General features: G+C 42.8%; 1 protein-coding gene and 1 long non-coding RNA gene across 3 annotated transcripts in view; one reads left to right on the top strand and one right to left on the bottom strand.

The window, feature by feature from the left end:
• The window catches only part of CA10 (carbonic anhydrase 10), a 539,027-nt gene extending 533,325 nt beyond the window's left edge, over positions 1-5,702 (top strand). Inside the window, exons 7-9 of the mRNA XM_012463586.3 lie at positions 380-534; positions 2,412-2,586; positions 4,399-5,702. Of these exons, the coding sequence (XP_012319009.1) occupies positions 380-534; positions 2,412-2,586; positions 4,399-4,421 (353 nt within the window). The 3' untranslated portion in view covers positions 4,422-5,702. The remainder of the gene's footprint in view (positions 1-379; positions 535-2,411; positions 2,587-4,398) is intronic.
• LOC105724754 (uncharacterized) overlaps positions 1-19,988 on the bottom strand; it is a 98,040-nt gene extending 78,052 nt beyond the window's left edge. For both annotated transcript variants that reach the window (XR_001109105.2, XR_010339123.1), the window contains exon 1: positions 19,820-19,988. This is a non-coding gene — a long non-coding RNA (uncharacterized LOC105724754). The remainder of the gene's footprint in view (positions 1-19,819) is intronic.
• Between the last annotated feature and the right edge of the window lie 1,593 nt (positions 19,989-21,581).

Below are 21,581 nucleotides of genomic sequence, written 5' to 3'. Positions count from 1 at the left end.
AGCACAAATGATGTGTGCCACTTCTAGGATGGAAGTTTTCAGAGAGAACACGCATTCACCACGCTTTCGCTTCTGTCACTTGATCCACAAGGGTCCAGGTGTTTACTGCTCTAAGAGCCCAGGTCCCAAAGCATGGGCAACAGTGACATGGAGGGAAGCCCTCAGCCAACCTGGAATGAGCATGTATATGAGCAAGGACTAAATCCTTATTGCTTAAAACAACTGAGATTTGGGGGGCAGCTGCTTGTTTCTGCTGCCTATCCTGACAGATACAGCCTTCTGGAATTCAAAAAGGAAATACAGATATGTATGTATATATGTCAGCAATACCATCCCTTTCTCAAGAAACCTAATTTTTAAATCTTCTTTTCTTCTCTAGATGATGCATATTTACTACAGGGACTTAATATAGAGGAACTATATCCAGAGACCTCTAGTTTCATTACTTACGATGGGTCGATGACTATCCCACCCTGCTATGAGACAGCAAGTTGGATAATAATGAACAAACCTGTCTATATAACCAGGATGCAGGTGAGTTTCTCTCTGGTCCTTTAACTAATGGAGAAGAATGATGTTAAAAAAAAAAAAATCACTGAATTGTGCAGTGCCTATTGAAATAGTTTACTAGGACCACAGTAACAAAGTACCACTAACCGGATAGTTTAAACCAACACAAACCTATTGCCCCACAGTTCTGGAGATTAGACGTCCAAGACCAAGGTGTCAGCAGCACCGGTTCCTTCAGAGGGATGCATGTGTTCCATGCATCTCCCCTAGCTTCTGGTGGTTTGCTGATAATCTTTAGTGTGCTTTGGCATTTCGAAGCATCACCCTAAGATCTACCTCCATATTTATCAGGTGTTCTCCCTGTGTCTGAGGCTCTGTGTCCAAATTTCCCCTTTTTATAAAGATACCTTCTATATTGCATTAAACCCTACCCCAATAAGCTTCTCTTTGCTGATCACATTTGCAGTGACTATTTCCAAATAAGGTCCCATTCTGAGGTACTGGGGGTTACCAGTACCTTCAGCTTATGAATTTCAGGGGTACACAATTCAACCCATATGCCTAAGTTTAAAAAGCCTGTATCCAAAAGGCTTAGCCTGAACTAATTTTAGAAGTATCTCACCTGTCTCAGTGGGAAAAGACAGCCGTTAGTTCCCAGAGTGTATTCTGCAACTATGGTGTTCAGAAAGGAAGCAAAATGGAAGATGTCATCATGCACTTGAAAAAGTTGGGTTTTAAAAAGTTCAATAGATTCCATTGTTGAAGAACTTCTGGGGTCCTTTTTAAATGCGAATACATGCGTCAGTCTTCAAGAGGAAGTGGTGTGATACGTAGCCTTTCACACACGTATTTGAATGTAGGGGTTTTTTTGGATCATCTCACAGAGTTAGTACTCTTCAGGACTGGAGGGGGAGGAGATCGGTCCTCCTGTGTGAGCTCAGCTACACGGCTTATTGTGCTCTTCAGGCCTGTCACCCCACCTCTACGAAATGAATACTCCTCTTCTTTATCGAGAGGGGGATAAATTACATGAGTTTGTTCCAGTTCTGACATTCTATCACTGTGGGAGCCTATAAAAAAATTCAAAAGAGAGATGAGCAAAGGAAGCAGAAGCCAATCTCCTTGACAGGATATGTGTTCAGCACCCGACAACCATTTGAACAATTTGAAGTTCCTTATCCTATCTGTACTGATTGGGACTCGCTGGGTGACAGGCAACAGTAACTCCCTGCTTCAGCTTAAGCTTAGAAAAAGGATTTATTCAAGAGCTATGGGGGCATCTTACAGAATTTAAAATCAGAAATGTACTGGAATGGGAACCCAAGAAGTGCCTTCTCTGTCGCCCTCTTCTCACCACACATTTTCTTCATTCTTCTCTCCTACTAGAGACTATCTTCTTTTGCCTTGCAGTCCTATGGCAGAACACGGCTGCAAACATGGTCCAGCCTCCTGGCCCTCATAGTCTCACCGAAAAGAAACCAAACTGGTCCAGCTTAGTTTCGCTCTGACCCCTGGACCAATCACTATGGTCCAGGTAATACCATGTGGGAGTCATGGAATTATTGAACCAAAGAGTATCAGAGAAAGAAAGAACCCTAGAGAAACCTAGCCAGATTTCCTCCTTTTATGGATGCTGCATTTGAGGGTGAGAGAGTGCAAGTGACTTGTTCAGAGGTATATACAAACTAGTAAGCTAGAAGCAAGGCTGGCTTCATGCCTGGAGGCATAGTGGGCCTTCAGCTCGACTGAACCCATGGGAAAAAGGGACTCTGTGGGGCTTATACAGCCCTTTCCTCATCCAGCCAATACCACCTAGCTTGGCCACAGTCGCTGTGATCTTACTTCTTCCCTAGAGCATTTAAGAGGATGGTTGGAACTCACGGCTACTTCTCTCTCCTCAGATGCATTCCTTACGCCTGCTAAGCCAGAACCAGCCATCTCAGATCTTTCTGAGCATGAGTGACAACTTCAGGCCTGTACAGCCACTCAACAACCGCTGCATCCGCACCAACATCAACTTCAGTTTACAGGGGAAGGACTGTCCCAACAACCGAGCCCAGAAGCTTCAGTATAGAGGTGGGTGCAGTGGCTCAGAGCATGGAGGATCTAGACCAGAGCTCAGTCCTTCTTCTGAGACCTGTTCTTAAAGACCTGGCATTATCTTCCATTATATGAATGATTATAAATGACAATAACCATCACGCTCCATTTGCATGGTGATGAAGGTCTAAAGGTTTGTTATACATGATACAGATATTTGTATGAATACATCTAGGTAGGTAGGTAGGTAGGTAGGTAGGTAGGTAGGTAGGTAGATAGATAGAATGTAGAGTTTTGATATATGTGAGAGATATATAACCCTTAAACACATATACCAAACCTTTAAACCCCCTCTATATCAGGCAAGACAGCTTCTTTTTATTGCCATTTTACAGAAGAGCCCATAAAGGCTGATGTTCCCAAGGTTATCTGTTAGAACAGGACAGCCAAAAGCATTAGACATTTAATTATATGCAAGAAATACCCTCTTTCCCGTATAAGGTGAACAAATACTCTAAAAGCCAGGCCATTAGGATCCAATGGGGTAGTGTGCGAATGTAGCTTTGCCCAGTGCTATGTCCCTAGAAGTGGTTAAGGTGACATCTGCCTCTTGTAACTCTGTGGTCCACACCCAGCCCTCTCTCTCTTCCCTTCTGCCTACTACTAAATATCTGTTAAACATTGTGGTAAATACTCACTGTGGAAGGAAAGATGGAGGCAGGATGGGGTCCTGGAGAGCCCTGGACTGGAAGTCAGGACACCCAAGTTCTGGGCCTGGTTCTAACAAGCTGTGCAAACCCAGCCACACTGTTTACCTCCTAGACCTGGCTTCTACATGACAGTTCCTATGCCATCTACTTCACAGCTTGTTAAAGGAAGCAAACAAGAGCCTGGATGGAAAGCACTTTGCAGAAATAACATGCCCCCCAAATAGGAGGACTGTGTTTATTACCACACAGCTTTAGAAGCAGCCTCCACCACTACCCCTTGATCCTCTACTTCATTCCTCCTACTTCCCCATGTTCCCTTTTCTCTCTCAGACACACTTCCATGCCCAAACTATCTATTTTCCACTCCCTTCCAGCCAGAACTACCAGAAAAATAAATACCCAACTCATTCATTGCTTCTTCTCTTTAGTCAACACCCCTATATTGTGTCCCTACTATGTGTCAGTTACTTAACTGGGTGATGGGTGACAGATACGACCCCTATTCACACAGAGCTTACAGTCTAGAGCAGGAGTCTACACACTTTTTCCATAAAGGACAGAAAGTAAATATGTTAAGCTTTGAAGCCATAAAATCTCTGTGGCACTCTGGCATTGTAGTGTGAAATCAGCCATTGATAATATGTAAATGAATGAGTATGGCTGTGTTCCAATACAACTTTATTTATAAAACAGGTATTGTGCTGGATTAGATCTGTGGACTGCTGTTTGCCCATCCCTGGTATAGAGCAGTGTCATCCACTAGAACTGTCTGTGATCATGAGAATGTTTTCATGATAGGTAGAGGGGCTATCCTGCACTGTCTAATACAGCAGCTACTAGCCATTTGTGGCTATTGAACATTGGATGAGTGACTAGTACAATGATGCAACTAATTTTTTAATTAATTTAAATTTACAGTAACCACATGTGGCAGTTGGTGACCACCATATTGGTCAGTACAGGCCTAGAAGGTCATGGAGAATTGGAAGGGGGTAGTTAGAATGCATATAAGTAAGCAGGCATTTACAAAACAGGCCCTTCCCCTTTGGCGGAATTCCCTAAAACTGTGTGCAGATTACTTCAGTATGCCTTGTTTTGTGTTGTATGTGTGATTTTTTCTTTCTTTCTCTCTTTGCAGTAAATGAATGGCTCCTCAAGTAGGGAACAAAGCCAAGAAGAATCCCACCTCAGTGAAATGCTACAACTGTGAATTGATGTAACCTAGAATGTCCCCTTTCTTGCTTCTCTCTCCTCCTTTTCCCCAAGCCTCATTCATTCTTGGGATTGGCCCTTTCTTCATAAAAAGTGTCTGCAAAACTATGGCAGAGGAATACATATCTCACACACACTCACAAACATACACACACAAACACTTGCACATGCACACACACATATGCAAACATACCTACACACATACACTCTCTTACAACCTCCATCATGGGAAGTCAAGTTTCAGAAACAAAAGTCTCATTCATTCATAAGAAGTCTTAGAAGAAAATAACCAGTTAACCTGATTACAATTTTGATACCGTTTTTCCTGAACTAATAAATCTACTCAATGAGACTTTTCAGCCTTTGTACATAAAAAATTCTTCCAAAAGAGAGAGGAGAAAATACAGCTCTGATGGCATCAAACGGACTTTGCATCAGGTAATTTCAGACAGTGTCCTAGGATCCTTTGAGGGTCTGGTAGCAGGTGAGCAGGACAAAATTAGCCAAGGACACTTATTTCTAGATTACGATTCTTCTGTTTACTCAACAATTTAAAAAGAAAAAAAAAAGGACAGACATTGAAGAGCTACACATTGTATATATATATCACCACAGACTATAAAGAAATGGAATTATTTCCCTCTTTGTCACATAACTGTAGTAGGATTTGCCAAGATCAGAAATGATCCATTTGCTGTTTCTTGTTTTCCAAAGGTCATACACTGTGTTTGGTTATTGTTAACAGCTCAATAAATGTGTTTAACGAGTTAATTTCATTTTTCTGGCTTTGGTCTGTTCTCCTTCCTTACAGGCTAAGCCCTGGCTCCATGCAACTGCATTCTTTGATTTCACTTGTTCCGTCATCTACATGTTTTGTTCATTTGCAGCCAGTTTTTACTGAGTTTGTGGCAATCAGGAATGCATTTGCTAAGCAAGTATAACTTTAACTCCACTCCATGGCTCGATCATTCACATGAGGTGAGCTTCAGCCTGAGATAGCAGGCGACAGATTTCTTGCGTTTCAAAACTGCCATGCCCCCCTGTGATGCTCCCGTGAAGGAATGCACTTTGCCTTGTAAGTTCCTGGGAAAGGGGTATCTTTTCTCTCCAGGTGCAGCCAGATTTCACAAAGTACAAACGAATGCCTTTCTTTTCTTGTTTATAATGGTCACTCACTGTGTTTGGTTACTGTCAAGAAATCAATAAATGTGTTTAACAAGTTACCCAGTACCCATGTCTGAGTTTATTGAAAAAGTGGATGCTCCCTGCTGAAGCCTCTGAGTCCTGCTGGGTACAGGAGCAATTGCATATGGGGCTGGCAGGGCAGCCAGAACAGCCTGTCTGGCCATTCCCAGAGCCAGGTAATTAATACCCTGTTGAGAAAACATATAGGCTTAGCTGCTGGAAGAGAATACTTGGATGTTTGTTCAGTGGCCAAATTAAAAATAACTTTCATCTCTCCTTTCTGCCACACTCTCCTGGCAGGGGGAAAGCTCAGGCAAGGAGAGTCTGTGCAAATGAGAACATTCCCAAGCATATCAAAAACTTCAGCCTAGTGACTAGGTAGATTGACAATAAAAAATTCAAAACACCCAGTTATTTCATATTCAAAATAATATACTTTACTTAACTGGATTTTCTCTTTTACTTTTTGCATCAATGTCAGACACACGACAACCTTAGCTATGATGGCATCTAGGCCTATTTCTGAGCAACCTTATTTTTCCAGAGAACTAAATATTCACTGAGCAGGTGGAAATCTTTTTTTTTTTTTTTTTTTTTTAAACCTGACTATGCTACTGCTTCTGAGGTAGAATCTTCCTTATCCTGCAATGGCAGGCAGCAATATAGTATAAGAGCTGAAGAATATAAATGGTAAATCAACTTTACTCTGCCTCTTGCCTGCTGTGTGACCCTAGGCAAGTTGCTTTACTTCTCTATCTGTACATTGGGGAGGTTAATAACTGCCTCTATGAGTTATGAGGCTTAAACTCTATGTAGCTACTTAAAGCAGCTCGCACAATACCTGCAATGGCTGTTCTATAAATGGTACCAATAGAAGAACATTTGTATGACCTTCCTATTAAAAGTTTATCTGAATCATACCATGCCTTCCTTTACAGGGTGATGGTAGCATCAGTCACAACAAGGACACTAGAGTGACAGCAAACAAAAGCAATAGATACCCAGCAGACAGCACATAGATAAATGCCTAGGATGCATTGAGGAAGAGAAGGAGAAGCACAAGCGAGAAGGCAGACAGGCAACTGGGTTTCTAGGCCCCATCCTGTCACAGCATCCTCTCTGACACTGGGCAAGTCAACTCCCCTCCCTGAGACTGAGTCCTTGTCTACAAAATGGTTTGGACAAGATGACCTCCCCTGGCCTTTCCACTCTTCATTCCCTAACTGTGCCTCTCATTCAGTTCTTTAGTCCAGTGAGAACAAAGAAAAAGCCAGGCTACATAACTCCTAGGGTCCCTGGGCATAGGCAGACTTTTCACCTTGGCCAAACAGGACTCAAATGGGACAAACTGGCTCCTGTCTCTGACTTTCTGGGCCAGTCGTAAATGCCCTTTTCTCCATACTCACTGGGTTTCCCAAACTATAAAGAGAAAATGCAGTCACTTTCCCCTCAAAGTACATGGGAGTAATAAAAAGATTAGCTAGATTAGTACCACTCAAAAAAAAAAAAAAAGAAAGAAAAGGAAAAAAAAGAAAAAGAAATGGTAGTTTTTAAAGTACCAAAGAGCCCTTGGACTTCCTGAGTGCTCATGGGCTGCGAAATCTATTGATGTATTTTTATTCCTTGCAGGGAGCCAAGATCCATCATGCCACTGCACTCAAGCCTGGGTAACAGAGACCCTGTCTCAAAAATAATAATAATAAAAGAAAGAAAACATCGTGTGAAATCCACAGCCCCAGTCCCTTCTTGGGGACACATTCTGTGGTTTCTAAGACCATTAAGGCCTTGTTCCCATCTCCCTCTGTAGCAGTTAAGTTTCCATGGCAACATCAGGACAACCACAACTCGCTGCACTAAATGTGTCTGCAATGTGGTACAGGACAGTGAGAGAATCACATGGAAGCTGGACAGGAAATCAGTCCTTAACCACAGCCCATAACACACACATCAGGCCAAAGGGGATGACTGACAATGGTCAATTAGCATATGCCCACACCCCAAGGGTGGACCCTTCCTGCTGGAACCCAGAACACCTGCAATTCATGAGATTATCTCAGTTTTCCTGTTCCAGGAATCCTAAAAGTGGGACCTCTAGGAGCAGAAACTCACTGTAATATTATTCACCAACTAGCACAACTGAACATAAGGAAAGATCTTGCAAGACTCCAGCTGAAAAAACATACTATTATTGATAAGGCCCGCCATAGGTTGCACATTTTCTGTGCTCCAAGCCCTGTGCCAAACAATTTACAAATACCATCTCATTTTACCCACACAGTAACCCACAAAGTAATTGCCACTGCTGTCCCTGGGTTATAAATGCAGAAATGGGCTTCTCATAGACCAGGTGATAGACTCAGGGTCACATAGCTCTTAGGTGGTAATGCCAGACTCAACTCTTCTAAGCCAGTGGTTCTCAAATCATGGCCCCAATTATCAGCATCACGTAGGAGCTGGTTAGAAATGCACATTTTTAGACCCCACTGCAGACCTACTGACATTCAGAGGGTGAGGCCCGGCCATCTGTGTTTTAACAAGCCCCCTAGATGATTCTGATGCACACTCAAATGTGAGAACCACCATAAATCAAATATTCATCCCTACTACTTCCTACTCCAGAAGTTCCCAAACTTTACTACATAGTAGAACCTCCTTAGCATAGTGTCCTCCAACTTCATTCACGTTGTGGCACATGGCAAGCTTTCCTTCTTTTTAAGGCTGAGTGATATTCCATTGTTTGTCTATGCCACATTTTACCTGTTCATCTGTCAGTGAACATTTTAGCTTTTATCCATGTCTTTGCTATTATAAATAATGTTGCAGTGAATGTAGGAGTACAGATATCTCTTTGCAATCCTGATTTCAATTCTTTTGGGTATATACCCAGAAGTGGGATTGTTGGATCATACAATGGGTCTATTTAATTTTTTGTGGAATGTCCATATTGTTTTCCATAGTCTGTACCAATTCACATTCCCATCAATAGGATACAAGGGTTCCCTTTTCCCCACATTTTTGCCAACACTTGTTTTCTTTGGTTTGCTTGATAATAGCCAACCTAACATGTGTGAGGTGGTATCTCATTGTAGTTTTGATTTGCATTTCCCTGATGATTAGTGATGTTGAACACCTTTTCATATACCTGTTGGCCACTTGTATGTCATCTTTGGAGAAATGACTATTCAGGTCTTTTACCCATTTCTTAATCCAATTATTTGGGCTTTTTGCTATTGAGTTGTGTGGGTACTAAATGAAATAAGCCAGACACAGGAGAACAAATACTACATGGCCCCGTTTATATTTGGAATCTAAAATAGTCAAACTCAGAAGCAGAGAGTAGAATGGTGGTTACCAGGACCTTAGGGGAGGGGAAATCAGGGCAGTGTTGGTCAAAAGGTACATTGTTTTAGTTATGCAGGATAAGTAAGTCCTAAAGCTCTACTGTAGAGCATAATACCTATAGTTCACAATGCTATCTTTTATTTTTAAGAACTGTATACATAAAAATAATAGGGTAGATCTTATGCTAAGTGTTCCTATGACAAAAGGTGAGGAAACTTTTAGAGATTAATGTTGCATTTAGGCATTATTTATGGTGATAGCTTCAAAGGTGTATACTTTTCTTCAAATTCATCAAGACATATATATATATATAAAAGATATACATACATTAAATATATGCAACATTTTTATATATCATAAAAATATAATTACATTATATGTCATTCATTTTATATGTCAATAATAAAAATATAATTCCATAAAAATAAATAGTAACAATTTTAGAAAAGAATCTCCTAGAAAGTTTTTAAAATCCCAATGCCCAGGTTGTTCTGCATATCACTTAAATTAGGATGTCTGGGAGCAGTCTTCAGTGTATACATCTGCAGATGATTCCAACATGCAGCAAAGTTTGGGGATCACACCTCTATCTAAAGGACCTTCTCAGAGGAGTGTTCACCTCTGAGGGGCATCCATGGGAGCCCAGAGGCCAGAGTTATCTAATGGCCATTCCCTTTTCAGAATCAGATCCAGATTCCTATGCATGTTAACTATTTTGGATGGCCTCAGATGTTCCCCATCCCAATTTCCTCCAATTAACAGGTCCGGAGTTTGAATAACAAATCTCTCTCTTTTTAAGTAACAGAAACATAACTATTTGAAATACTGGCTTGGCATCAGTCTTCTAAAATCTACCCCAAGTTCACTTCTAATAACTCAGATTGCAAAGTTTCCAACACCTCAGACTATTATAAACAAATGAAAACAAGCTGTGAGTCAGGATACCCGAATTTCAGAAACATAAGCTTGGTCCATCACTAAAAGTTATAAGCCAGCTATGGCCCCATCAGTTCTAACTCCATCGAGTCTCTCTCATGTCACACTCCCTCCCACAACCCTTCAGCCCCGTGACAAGACCTAGTCCCAGCCCTCATCCTCTTGGCCCTGGACTACAACAATATCTACCCAGAAGGTCCTTCTGCCTCCAGTCTCCAGATAAGTGAAAGACCCTATGTCAAGAGTATAAAAATACCCAAACACCATTCTCATATAAAGGGAACCTGAGTTCACCCTGAATAAATGTTGAAGGAAATTTAGGCTGGTCTGAGGAGTACGTAGGGAACAATCTCAGACACTTCCCAAAGAGGATACCAGAACACAAAGCTACACAGAAAATCCAACAGGGCAGCACTCCAAATTGATTTGGTAGAGAAACTGATTTCAGGTGCAATGCAAGAGGACAGCACCTGGATGCCAGACCTGGAATAAATATAGGAATCAGAACCCAGGAGAATTGCCTGAGTTGCTCTTCACAAGGTGTCTGAGGTCTTAGCCATGGCTCAGGTGGGGAGGAAGGGTTAGAGTCACATTCCGACCCGGACATTGCCAGCCCACTCCTATCTCATCACTAGGACCAATGAATGAAAACCTCCAACCAGACCACATCTCCCGACACTCAAGCTTTCAATGGTCCCCAGTTGTTTCAAGGTTAAATGATCAAAATCCTTCACAAAGCCTTTCTTAATAGATTCTTAGCAGAGGTCCAAAAACTTGCGTCTCAGCCCTCCTGATGCATGTTGGGGGACCAGCTATCCTACACCCTGTGCTGACATCCAGACACTCGCTCATACTTTCTAGCCACCTAACCACAGTCCATGTCATCGGTCAGCTTAAAATGCTCTTTCTGATTCTTCTCCACCTATGGAAACATGACATACCTTTAAAGAGACCAAGCTCAAATGCCACTTTGCAGGTTTCCTTCATCTCCTCAGGGGAAATGATTTCTTTCATCCTCTGAGCTCACACAGCATATTGATTATATCTCTAATTAACATTTACTTCATTCGGTTCTATGCTAGAAATGCGTGTATGTAATACATTTTAAAAAACTTCATGTGGTTCTATATTTTTCTGTCTGCGTGTGACAATTTGAAGTTCCCTGAAGACAGAGATGATCTCTTCATTCATCTTTGTCTTTCTCCCTTCTATGCACAGAAAGAGAAATAGAAAGAAATCACATCATAATGCTTTGCAAAATAGGAGATACTAAAAAAAAAAAAATTCCTACATAGAATTTTCTTATGGAATGGAGGGTAGTATTATTTTCAATTCAGAGTTGTTGACCTAAGTACAGGCACAGTGTATCAGGCACAGTGCTGGGTTATTTTACATGTATTTTACATACATTCTTTATTTTATTTGGTGCTCTGAGCAGTTCTGACAAGTAGCTCTTGACCTTATTTTATAGTCAAGGAAGTTATCAAAGAGCTAACCATACACATCCAGAATTATATAGCTGGTGTGTAATGGAAACAGAGTTAAAGCAAAGGCTGACGCTAGAGAAGCCTCAGGTGAACATTTCTTAGCTGATGCCAGAATGGATAGTGCTGTCCTTTCGGACTGTAGCCATCTAGTCTTACTCTTTAAGTTATGGTCTGAATTTTTTTTTTGTTTCTGAAACAGGTTTTCAGTCTGTCTCCCAGTCTGGAGTACAGTAGCACAATCATAGCTCATTGTAGCCTTGATCTCCTGGGCTCAAGCCATGCTCCCACCCCAACCTCCCCAGTAGCTGAACTACAGGTGTGTGCAACCATGCCTGGCTAATTTTTATTATTTTTAGTAGAAACAAGCTCTCATTATATTGTACAGGCTGATCTCAAACTCCTGGGCTCAAGTGATTCTCCCGCCTCAGCCTCCCAAAGTGCTGAAATTACAGGTTTGAGCTACCATGCCTGGCCTAATCTGAATGTTTGTGCCTTCCTAAAATTCATATGTTGAAATTTTAACCCCCAAGGCAAATGTATTAGGAGGTAGGGCTATCGGGAGGTGATGAGGTCATGAGAGTGGAGCCCTCATGAATGGCATTAGTGTCTTTATAAAAGAGGCAGGAGAGAGATGCCTCACCCCTTCTGCCATGTGAGGACACAGCAAGAAGGCACCATCAATAAGGCAGAAAGTACCCTCACCAGACACTGAGTCTGCCTTGATCTTGGACTTTCCAGCCTCCAGAACTGTGAGAAATAAATTTCTGTTGATTATAATACAGCCAGTTTATGGCATTTTATTAAAAACAGCCCAAATGGACTAAGACAGGACCCAAGGTACAGGAACTCTGCCAATCGTTCCCAACCCCAGACCAATTAAATCAGTCTGATTCTTGAGTCCATGCCATCAATATATTTTTTAATGTTTTTTTCAAAGTCACAGGTGATTCTACTCTTCTATCTGCAAGAGAACATTTGCTTTCCTCTAGAAAATAGTTTCCAAGGGGGGAAAAAAAAAGGTATTTTTCCAAACAGTTCCAAATGCATACAGGTTACAGCAAAGGCTGAGGCTAGAGAAGCCTCGGGTGAACATTTCTTAGCTGATGCCAGAATGGAATAGTGCTTCCCTTTGGGACTGTAGACAGAAAAACAGATGCTCAGATAGAAAGGTAGAATTAAGAGTGGATGAAAGAAAAAAGCCATTCTTTTAGGGGCCCAGGATGCTAGGTTCTGACACATGAATACAGTGAGATGTACTACAGGTTGATTATCCCTTATCTGAAAGGCTGAAGTGTTTCTGACTTTTTCAGGTTTTGAAATATTTGCAGAATACCACTCTAGAGCATCTCAAATCTGAAAATCAAAAATACTCCAATGAGCCTTTCCTTTGAGCACCATGTCAACAGTCAAAACAGTTTTGAATTTTAGAGCATCTTGGACTTCAGATTTTTGGGTCTGCAATGCTCAACCTGTAGCAGGTTCTAGAGTTGACGAGGATGTTGACCCCTCCCACCCAAATTGCCCTCTTTACCCCAGGGATCAGACTCTGGGAACTCTAAGGACATTGAGTGGTTAACTTCAGACAAGAGTTAAGAGAAAGAACCTAGAGCTAAACTGTCACTGTGCCTGAGTGGTCACCTGAGTGAGTCACAGCCTCACCCCTGTCACTAGACAATGAGATAAGATACTTCTGCTTCCTGGAGTTAAGGTGCCTCATGAGTGAAATGCATATAATTTCTTTTCTCACAACCTAACAGGTTGAGAAAACAAAACCACAGAAGAGATGAGAAAAAGCTTGGGCAAAGTGTTAAACAAATGTCAAATAGTGCTAATAGAAGGGATACAAATACCTTTGCTGCAGTGAATGAAGATGCATTGCTGGAAAACGTACACAACTAGGGAACCTGGTGGACACAGATTCAAAAGCCATTGCATGAAGGCCTACTATGTGCCAGGCACAAACCTTGTCCACAAAAGAACATAGTACAGAAGGGGAGATGTGGCCCCAATGTATTTTGGGATATACCTCCCTGATACAGATTTTAAACGTAAAAATTTGAGCTGCATCTTAAGAAATACTTTTGAGAGTTGAGAACTGTGGGTTAGAAGAGGCCACCTTGAAAATTATGGGAGGTAGAAATTGATTCTAACAGAGGCTTCTGAGAGAGAAGCCTTCCCTGAAGAGTGCCATTTCAGCTGATAAAGCTCAAAATGATGGAACGGCAGTCAGTGGGTGTGCCCCCAAAACAGTGAAACAGCCAGTGTGGCTAAGGTCACCTGTGGGTGTCAGTCAGCTCTTTCCTGCAAGAGTTTTGCTGGGTCCCTTCAGAGCCAAGGCTAACAAACTTCTCTAAGTCACTTCATTTGCTGGACACCAGAGACTTAGCACCTGGCTTTGGACCAGGCACAGTGGGGAAAACTGAAGAAAACCAGTGGTTCTTGCCCTCAAGAAGCTTCAAATCTAACTGGGAAGACACAACAAATGAGCATGGAAATCTTGCAATCTATGTGACTTAAGAATGTTTAACACTCAGAAAGCAATATTTTGAAACTCTCAGATAGGCAAGTTGGCTGAGTATGGTTGTACAGTCAGCACACTGTCCAAAGGTGCCCAGCTGAGAAGAAGACTAAAGACATCCTTTTGCAATTCATCAGCCTAGGGTAAATGAATGCCTTCTTGTAATTCACACAAAGACACTGCTTGTGCTAGCTGAGGGCCAAAGAGCAGCAACTTGAAAAATTGATAGGAAGTTCAGAAAAGAAGAACAAGGTCTTGATTGAAAAGCTCAGTAGGAAACTTTAGTGAAGAAAGAGGGATTTGAATTAGGCCGGCCAGGTGGCAGGATTGGAATAGGTGGGAGGCAGGATGGTATTCCAGACAAACAGAACAGCTGGGGCTAAGATCTGAAGCTAGAATGAGCCTGGCAGGAGCTCTGGGCATGATCAGAATTCACTGGCTTAGTACATATCAGATGAAAGTGGACCAAGGAAAAATCAGCTGGGTTTGATACCAGGAGGTCAGAGAGGGAAGGCAGTGTGCAAACCAGAATTAGCAGGTGCTCCTGGGTCTGCTCGTGTCTTCTAGTCTGGGCTATGCAATTCACATGCTGATGACACTTGACAATTATGTCATGCCTATGAGTCAAAGACTCCTTATCCATAGAAAGTAGAGAAATCTCCCTTACCCTCTTTGCAAGCAGGTACACAAAAATGAAATGGAGAGAAAGCTATCTACTTCATGGGGTTTTAGAGATGTTTTCGTAATATGACCAACAATAGAAAGCCATTGTAAGTCGTGAGCAAGAATATGGCATAGTCATATGGGATCTGCACATGTATCTGAGACTTAGATCCAGAGAACCTGTGGAGGGGAGAGAGAGGCAGCTTTAGATCCCTACTGGTCAGATGGAAATAAGCACAAAGCCTCACTCCTCTAAACTTGGTGGGTGCCTTCTTCCTGTTCCTGAGAAGCTGACTCCCAAAGTTCCCAGGACTCTCTGTGTTAATGGGACAGCCCAGTGGCTCAACCACCTTACCCAGGAAGAAACTTTAGTCACCGGCTGCTCCAGGAAACAATGAAAGATCCTAATACGAGCGAGCTCCAAAAGGAGAGTCCAGGAAGTAAGTACTAAAAAGAGAGGACAGCAGTGATTGCTAATGTGCATTACACACAGACTATGTGCTTTACAGGTGTCAATTTATCTGATCATCACAATCCTACAGAGGATGAACTCCATTTTACAGAGAGGAACACAGAGGTACGGAGAGGTCAAGCCCTTTGACCAATATGGTTCAACCAGTAAGCAGCAAAGAAGAGAGCCAGGCACCAGAGTCCTCATGCCTCATCACTCTGTCATGGTGCCCCTCAGAAAATGTGGTGGCAAAAAACACAGCAGAGATTAATTAAAATAAGTAGCCAGAATATACCCCAAGGAACTGAAAACAGGTATGCAAACAAGTACACATCAAGCATGTTTACAGCAGCACAACTCACAACAGCCAAGAGGTGGAAACAGCCCAAATGCCTATGGATGGATGAATGGATAAGCAAAATATGCTACAATGACTATTATTCATCCATAAAAAAGAATGACGTACTGATACACACTGCACCAGGGATGAACCTAAGCACATTATGCTACGTGAAAGAAGCGAGACACAAAAGGCCACATGCTGCATGCTTTCATTTCTGTGAAATATCCGGAGTATGTAGATCCATAGAGACAGATTGGTGGTCACCAGGAGGTGGAAAGAGAGGGGACCAGGGAGCCACCAAGTTTAGAGGAGTGGGGCTTTGCGCTTATTCCCATCTGACCAGCAGGGATCTAAAGCTGCCTCTCCCTCCCCTCCACAGGTTCTCTGGATCTAAGTCCCAGATGTATTTCCAGATCCCATATGGCTATGCCATATTCTTGCTCACAACTTACAATGGCTTTCTATTGTTTGTTATATTAAGAAAACCTCTCTAAAACCCCATGAATACCTTCCATGTGCCAGACATTATGCTAAGCCCTTTACCAACATGATTTTATCCAATCCTCCAATAGTATTCTGTCATTAAAAAATAATACTTGTCCCTAAGCACAGTGAGCCCAACAAAGGTTCATAGTGTTGAAGGAACTTGCTCAATAGCCTCATCTTAGTAAAGTGGCAGACCCGGGACTGAAGCCCAGGTCTCTCAGATTGCTCAACACTGCATCTTACTATACTAATCCTCTGTCCCTGAAACGTCAGCATCCCTCCTCATAACTGGGTTACTCTGGGACTGAGGAGATCGCTACTGTAGACATCCAGCAATACTTTCACCTCAGATATTTACCATCCTTTGGGCAAAGAGAAGTGAGCTCATCCTCCCACCAGCAGAATGCCATGGAGTTCCCTGCCTGCCAGAGTCTAAACTAATAGTAGGCAGCTCAGCCATGGGCTTCCAATTATTTTTCCCTATTCAGAGGTAGACAAGTAGTCATTGCGGCTTAGAGCAATTGTTTTCTTTCCAGTGAATTAAAACAACTGTCAAACCATTGAGACCATCTTTTCGACTCTTGTTACAGAATTATTCAGAAGGGAAGTTTGCATGATAAAGACCCAAACCAATTATAGAGAGAAGCCCAGCATCAGAGAGAACCCAGACTCCTTCCTGCAGTGTGCAAAGTCTGAAAATAACTATGGATCTGTCAAACACCCAAGGGAAGCAGAGAATGAAAGATAGATAATAAATATTTTCAAGAGGAGACTGGACACTGACAAGAGGAAGTGGGGCAAGTGGCTTAATTCCAGGAATGCAGACAGCTGAACCCTCACTCAAGCGGCAAACAAGCCGGGCTTCACAGAAAGCTGAGTTAAGAAGAACTGATGACACCAAGGAAACCTTAGTAGGAGAGCATAATTTAATAAAAACAGAGGAGACATTTGGTTACCCTAGCTGCCAGAAACCTCAGGAAATAACTACTCTACCAACTCCAAGAAACCCCCACACATCAGCCCACATTTGAGATCAAAGAGAGAGCTAGTTGGGCTCTCCTTGAGCACATTCTATAAAATTGATGGCTTTTGGAAAGAAAAGAATTAAAGTTATAGGTTGATACTGATAGTTTTTAGATTCATAACTACATACACACACACACACACACACACACACACACACATATTAGCAGAAGCAAAGTGAATGTAAGACTTTGATTTGGGTGAAGAAATCTGTCAAAGTTGGGATCCTTTTATGTGCCAGTTGCTCCCACCTACCGAAGGTGCAGGACCATCACCCAAGCTCAGTTCCTCTAGTGTTGAAATGTGGCTACATGGTGGGTTCCTTTTTAAATTAAGCAGGAACAGTTCTAGAAGCTCTGATTAGAGACTGATCACTTTCTAGGGGAGGTTTGATTATCAGTAGAAGAAAAAAAGAGTGGGCTTTGAACATGGGTTCCAATCCCAGGGTTCCATCTTACTAGCCAGGTGACATGGATGAGACATTTCACCTCTAGGAGCCTCAGTTTTTTCACAAAAATGGGTAGGGTGTTGCCTTCTCTTTTTTTCTTTTTCCACTGAGAACATATATGTGTGTTTTACACGATCCTTGTTGAACTTTTCTGAATTCTGACAGCTCATTGACTCTGGTCCCCTCTGCATTACAGATAATGTCTTGTTCTTCATATGACTTTTTGAGTCTTTCTTGTATTGTGTCATCTAAAGTTTCCTTCTTCCTTCCAGATTATTAGTAACTTGATGGCCCCCCAGCTGTGCAATGATTGAAAGTTATTTAATTTTTTTTGAGCCACAGTTTTTTCTTATGCCAAGCAGAGGTAATGAATCTCTCATGATTGTTGAAAGGATTAACTGAGTTAATATGTGTGAACATGCCAAGCATATTTTTTAAATGCGTAGCATAGTATTGAACACAGAGTCAGCATCAGGTGTCATTTTTATCTTTCTCTAAGAGTAAAATGCCAAAATAGAGGTAGTATCTCCTCCCACACACTGGTAGAAATGTTTCCCTGAATATTTTCATTTAAAGGCTCAGCACACTTTTGAGGTAGCATGAATTAGGCATGTTAAAACTAGGAGGAGAAGAGTGTATTAATTAGTGAGGTTAAAGCTAGCTGCTATAACAACCCCAAAAGCTTAACATAAGAAAAATTTACATTTCTCTTACATTACAGTTCAATATCAATGTCAACTCTCTTTGGTAGGTGTCCTCTGAGCAGGGGGTGACTCAGGGATCCAAGTTCTTTTTCCCATTTAGGACACTGCTATATTAAACATACAGCCACTGCATTAATCAGGATTCTCCAGAGGGATGGAACCAATAGGATACGGACGGTGGTGGGGAGGGAAAGAGGGAGAGGGAGAAAGAAAGGGAGAGGCGGAGAGGGAGAGGCAGAGAGGGTGAAACAGAGAGGGACAGGCTGAGGCAGAGAGGGAGAGAGAGAGAGAGTGAGGGGAAAAGAGAGGGAGGGAGGGAGGGAGGGAGGGAGGGAGGGAGGGAGGGAGGAAGGGGGAGAGGGAGAGATAGACTGAGTGGGGAAGGTTAGTCTTCAATGTGGACAAGCACCATCCAATTAGCTGTGGGTCCATTCACGTTGAGGGCTAATCTTCCCCACACAGCCCATTGACTCACACACCATTCTTCTCTGGAAACACCGTCACAGACACACCCAGAAGTAATTCTTTACCAGTTCTCTAGGTATATCTTAATTCAGTCAGGTGGACCCTAAAATTAACCATCACAGGTACCACCATCAATTTTGAAGAAGAGAGTCCTTTGCTTCTAGCAGCATAGATGGAAAACCAGAGTTTGTGGACAACGACTCAAGAGATCTAATGTTGAGACTGGGAAGTGTCATCTTTCATTCACAGCCATATCTTACTGGCCAGGATCCAATCACATGGCCCATTCTAACTGCAAAAGAAACTAGGAAATGTAGTCTTCCTGTTTGACTAGAAGGGAGACAAAATTGTTTTTTTCTGGCCTCAGCCCTGGATATTACATGACTGTGGCATTGCATGAATGCATGATTTGATTTCTCAGCAGCTCTTATCATTTAGTTGTTTCATTCATTCTTTATTAATTTACATATCTATTCATTCCACATTAATTGGGCATCTACTATGTGCCAGGCAGTATGCTTCCTGCTCAGATTACAAATAAGACATGATGCTTGCCTCCAGGGAGTTGCTCATCTAGCAGGTAATAGATAAGCGAACAATTAGACTACAGTTCAAAAGTGTCTGCAATACAGATATTTTTTCTTTTCCTTTTTTTTTTTGCAATACACACCTATACAGGCAGTACAGGGAGGAGTGCTACCCACTCTGCTGCTGCCTTAAGAAACACAGTCACAGACACAGAATATGTGGCACATATACACCATGGAATAGTATGCAGCCATAAAAAAATAGTATGTGTCCTTTGTAGAGACATGGATGAATCCGGAAACCATCATTCTCTGCAAACTGACACAAGAACAGAAAATCAAACACCACATGTTCTTACTTATAGGTGGGTGTTGAACAATGAGAGCACATGGACACAGGGAAGGGAACATCACACACTGCGGTCTGTTGAAGGGGGCTAGAGGAGGGAGAGCAGGGGGTGGGGAGGGGTAACATGGGGAGAAATACCAGATATAGGAGACGGCGGGGGATGGAGGCAGCAAACCACGTTGCTATGTATGTACCTATGCAACAATCCTGCATGATCTGCACATGCACCCCAGAATTTAAAGTACAATTAAAAAAAAAAAGAAAGAAACAGTTACTCTGTCTCCAGGGCCCATCCTGCTCTTGAGAAGGTTTGCTGTCCTGGGAGAAAGCTGGGCGCCCTGGGTGGGAGGTAACAATTTCACTCAGTAGCAGGTTGGCCTGCCCTTCTACCTGTGCAAGCCCTAGGAAAGGGAGACTTACCTCACAAGGGGAAGGCCGTCTGTGAAAGCGAACGTTGCTGCAGGAACACACACACTTAGCAGACACCCGAGTCCTGGGCCCTGTCCATCCACAAGTCCCAGGACAGAGCTTCCCCACTTCCCCGGGTACTATACCGTCTAGTAATCTTTTCCCTTCCAGACTCATTTTCCACTCGTCTTTATCCTGCTCTGCATCCCAGGAGACTGACCTTGGCACCCATTAGCAGGTTCCCTGGCTCTCACTCCCATTTGGGACCAGTAATAGTCCTGTGACAAGCGAGAGACTAGACGATGGGGAGAGAGTGAGGTGGAGCTATTTATTCCCAGAGCTCCCTCTCCCAGGCAACAGGCTCACAGTGTCTGGATTGTCTGTCAAAGGCCACAGCTCCAGGGACCAGCCCTCCCTGTAGCTACAAGGCCTCAGAAATCAGCTGCTTCCTTCCTCCGCCCCATGGGTTTCATATATCCATGACGCGAGTCTCCACCATGTTCCCGTGGCTAAGGCATTATGTTGTGTGTGTCTGGGTACCTGGTGGCCCCTCCAAGAGAGCAGCTGCATCCCATGTCAAAGATTCGGAGGCCAAATGAGGACCTAGACCCCAAGGCTGATAGATTCAGTGCAGCGTGGGTCCTCACTGCAGCCTCAGGCCCAGGGAGATGTGGCATGTGCTAGAAAGAGAACTGAGTCTAGACTCAGATGGGACAGTAATTTGTTTCACAAATGTGGGCAGGTTCCTTGGCCTCTCTGAGCCTCGTTTTTCTCATCTATGAAAACAGGGTGAAACCATCCCTTTCCTGACAACGAAATGAGCAATACAGGTGCAGTGCCAGCCAGAGAGGGGAGCCTTCAGTAAAAGAAGAAAAAATATCAGAAAAAAGAAAAAAACTTCTTTCCTTCCTTCTTCCCTTCCTTTCTTCCTTCTTTCCTTCTGTCCTTCTTCCCTTCCTTCTTTGTTCCCTTCCTCCCTCCCTCTTAAATTCCTCACCCATACAGTAAAGGAGGGAATTTTTAAATCAGATTTAAAACAACAATCAGATTTTAAACAACATCTTAATTAATCATCTCCCTTGGGCAGGCAACTCTGCAGCGGGCCGTGGAGGACACAAGATGAGGTAAGCCCCATGCTCTTCCAGAGAGGTTAGGACTCTGACAAGGGAGACAGATTATCTCCCTGCATCTGAAACAGGTGGAGGTCAGCCAAAACTTGAACAAAACACAAAGGGTACACAGTGCAGGGAGCAATTACCCGGGACTGGGAGACGGAAAACGCATCCTGAAAGAGTTCAAGTCTGAAGTTCTGAGCTTTCTGTAAAATAGTTGGGACCATTACCTATTCACGCCAAGTACCTCATTTCCTACAGCAATCAGGTTGGCCTGATGTCCAGCTCTGCCCTGGGCAAAACACTCTTTAGAGTGTAAATGACATTTTCTTATGGATTTGTCCAAAAAAGAAAAAATAATGCAAAAAGGAAAAAACATTGCTATACACTGAGGGCTTGTGGCTGCAATGGCAACAGAGCCGATTTGTTGAGGAAGTCTCCAGAAGCCTCCCCTGCAGCCCCCGGGCTCATCTGACCTTTCACTTCCTGCTTTTATATCTTTCAAGTGTCCCCCATGGCCCTTGGAATAAAGATGAAATTTAATCCACTTAGTAGGGTCCCTAAGGCCTTTTATCATCTGACCCCCACCTTTCCCCATGGCTCCCAGACCTCAGACTCTCTCTCCTATCTCCTATGTTCTAATCACACAAATACTTGTACCT

Source organism: Aotus nancymaae, unplaced genomic scaffold (genome assembly GCF_030222135.1).
Source record: "Aotus nancymaae isolate 86718 unplaced genomic scaffold, 86718_ANA_hifiasm-v0.15.2.pri h1tg000072l, whole genome shotgun sequence".
NCBI lineage: Eukaryota > Metazoa > Chordata > Mammalia > Primates > Aotidae > Aotus > Aotus nancymaae.
The sequence above is the reverse complement of the archived record's forward strand: the minus strand, read 5'-3'. Positions and strand labels throughout refer to the sequence as shown.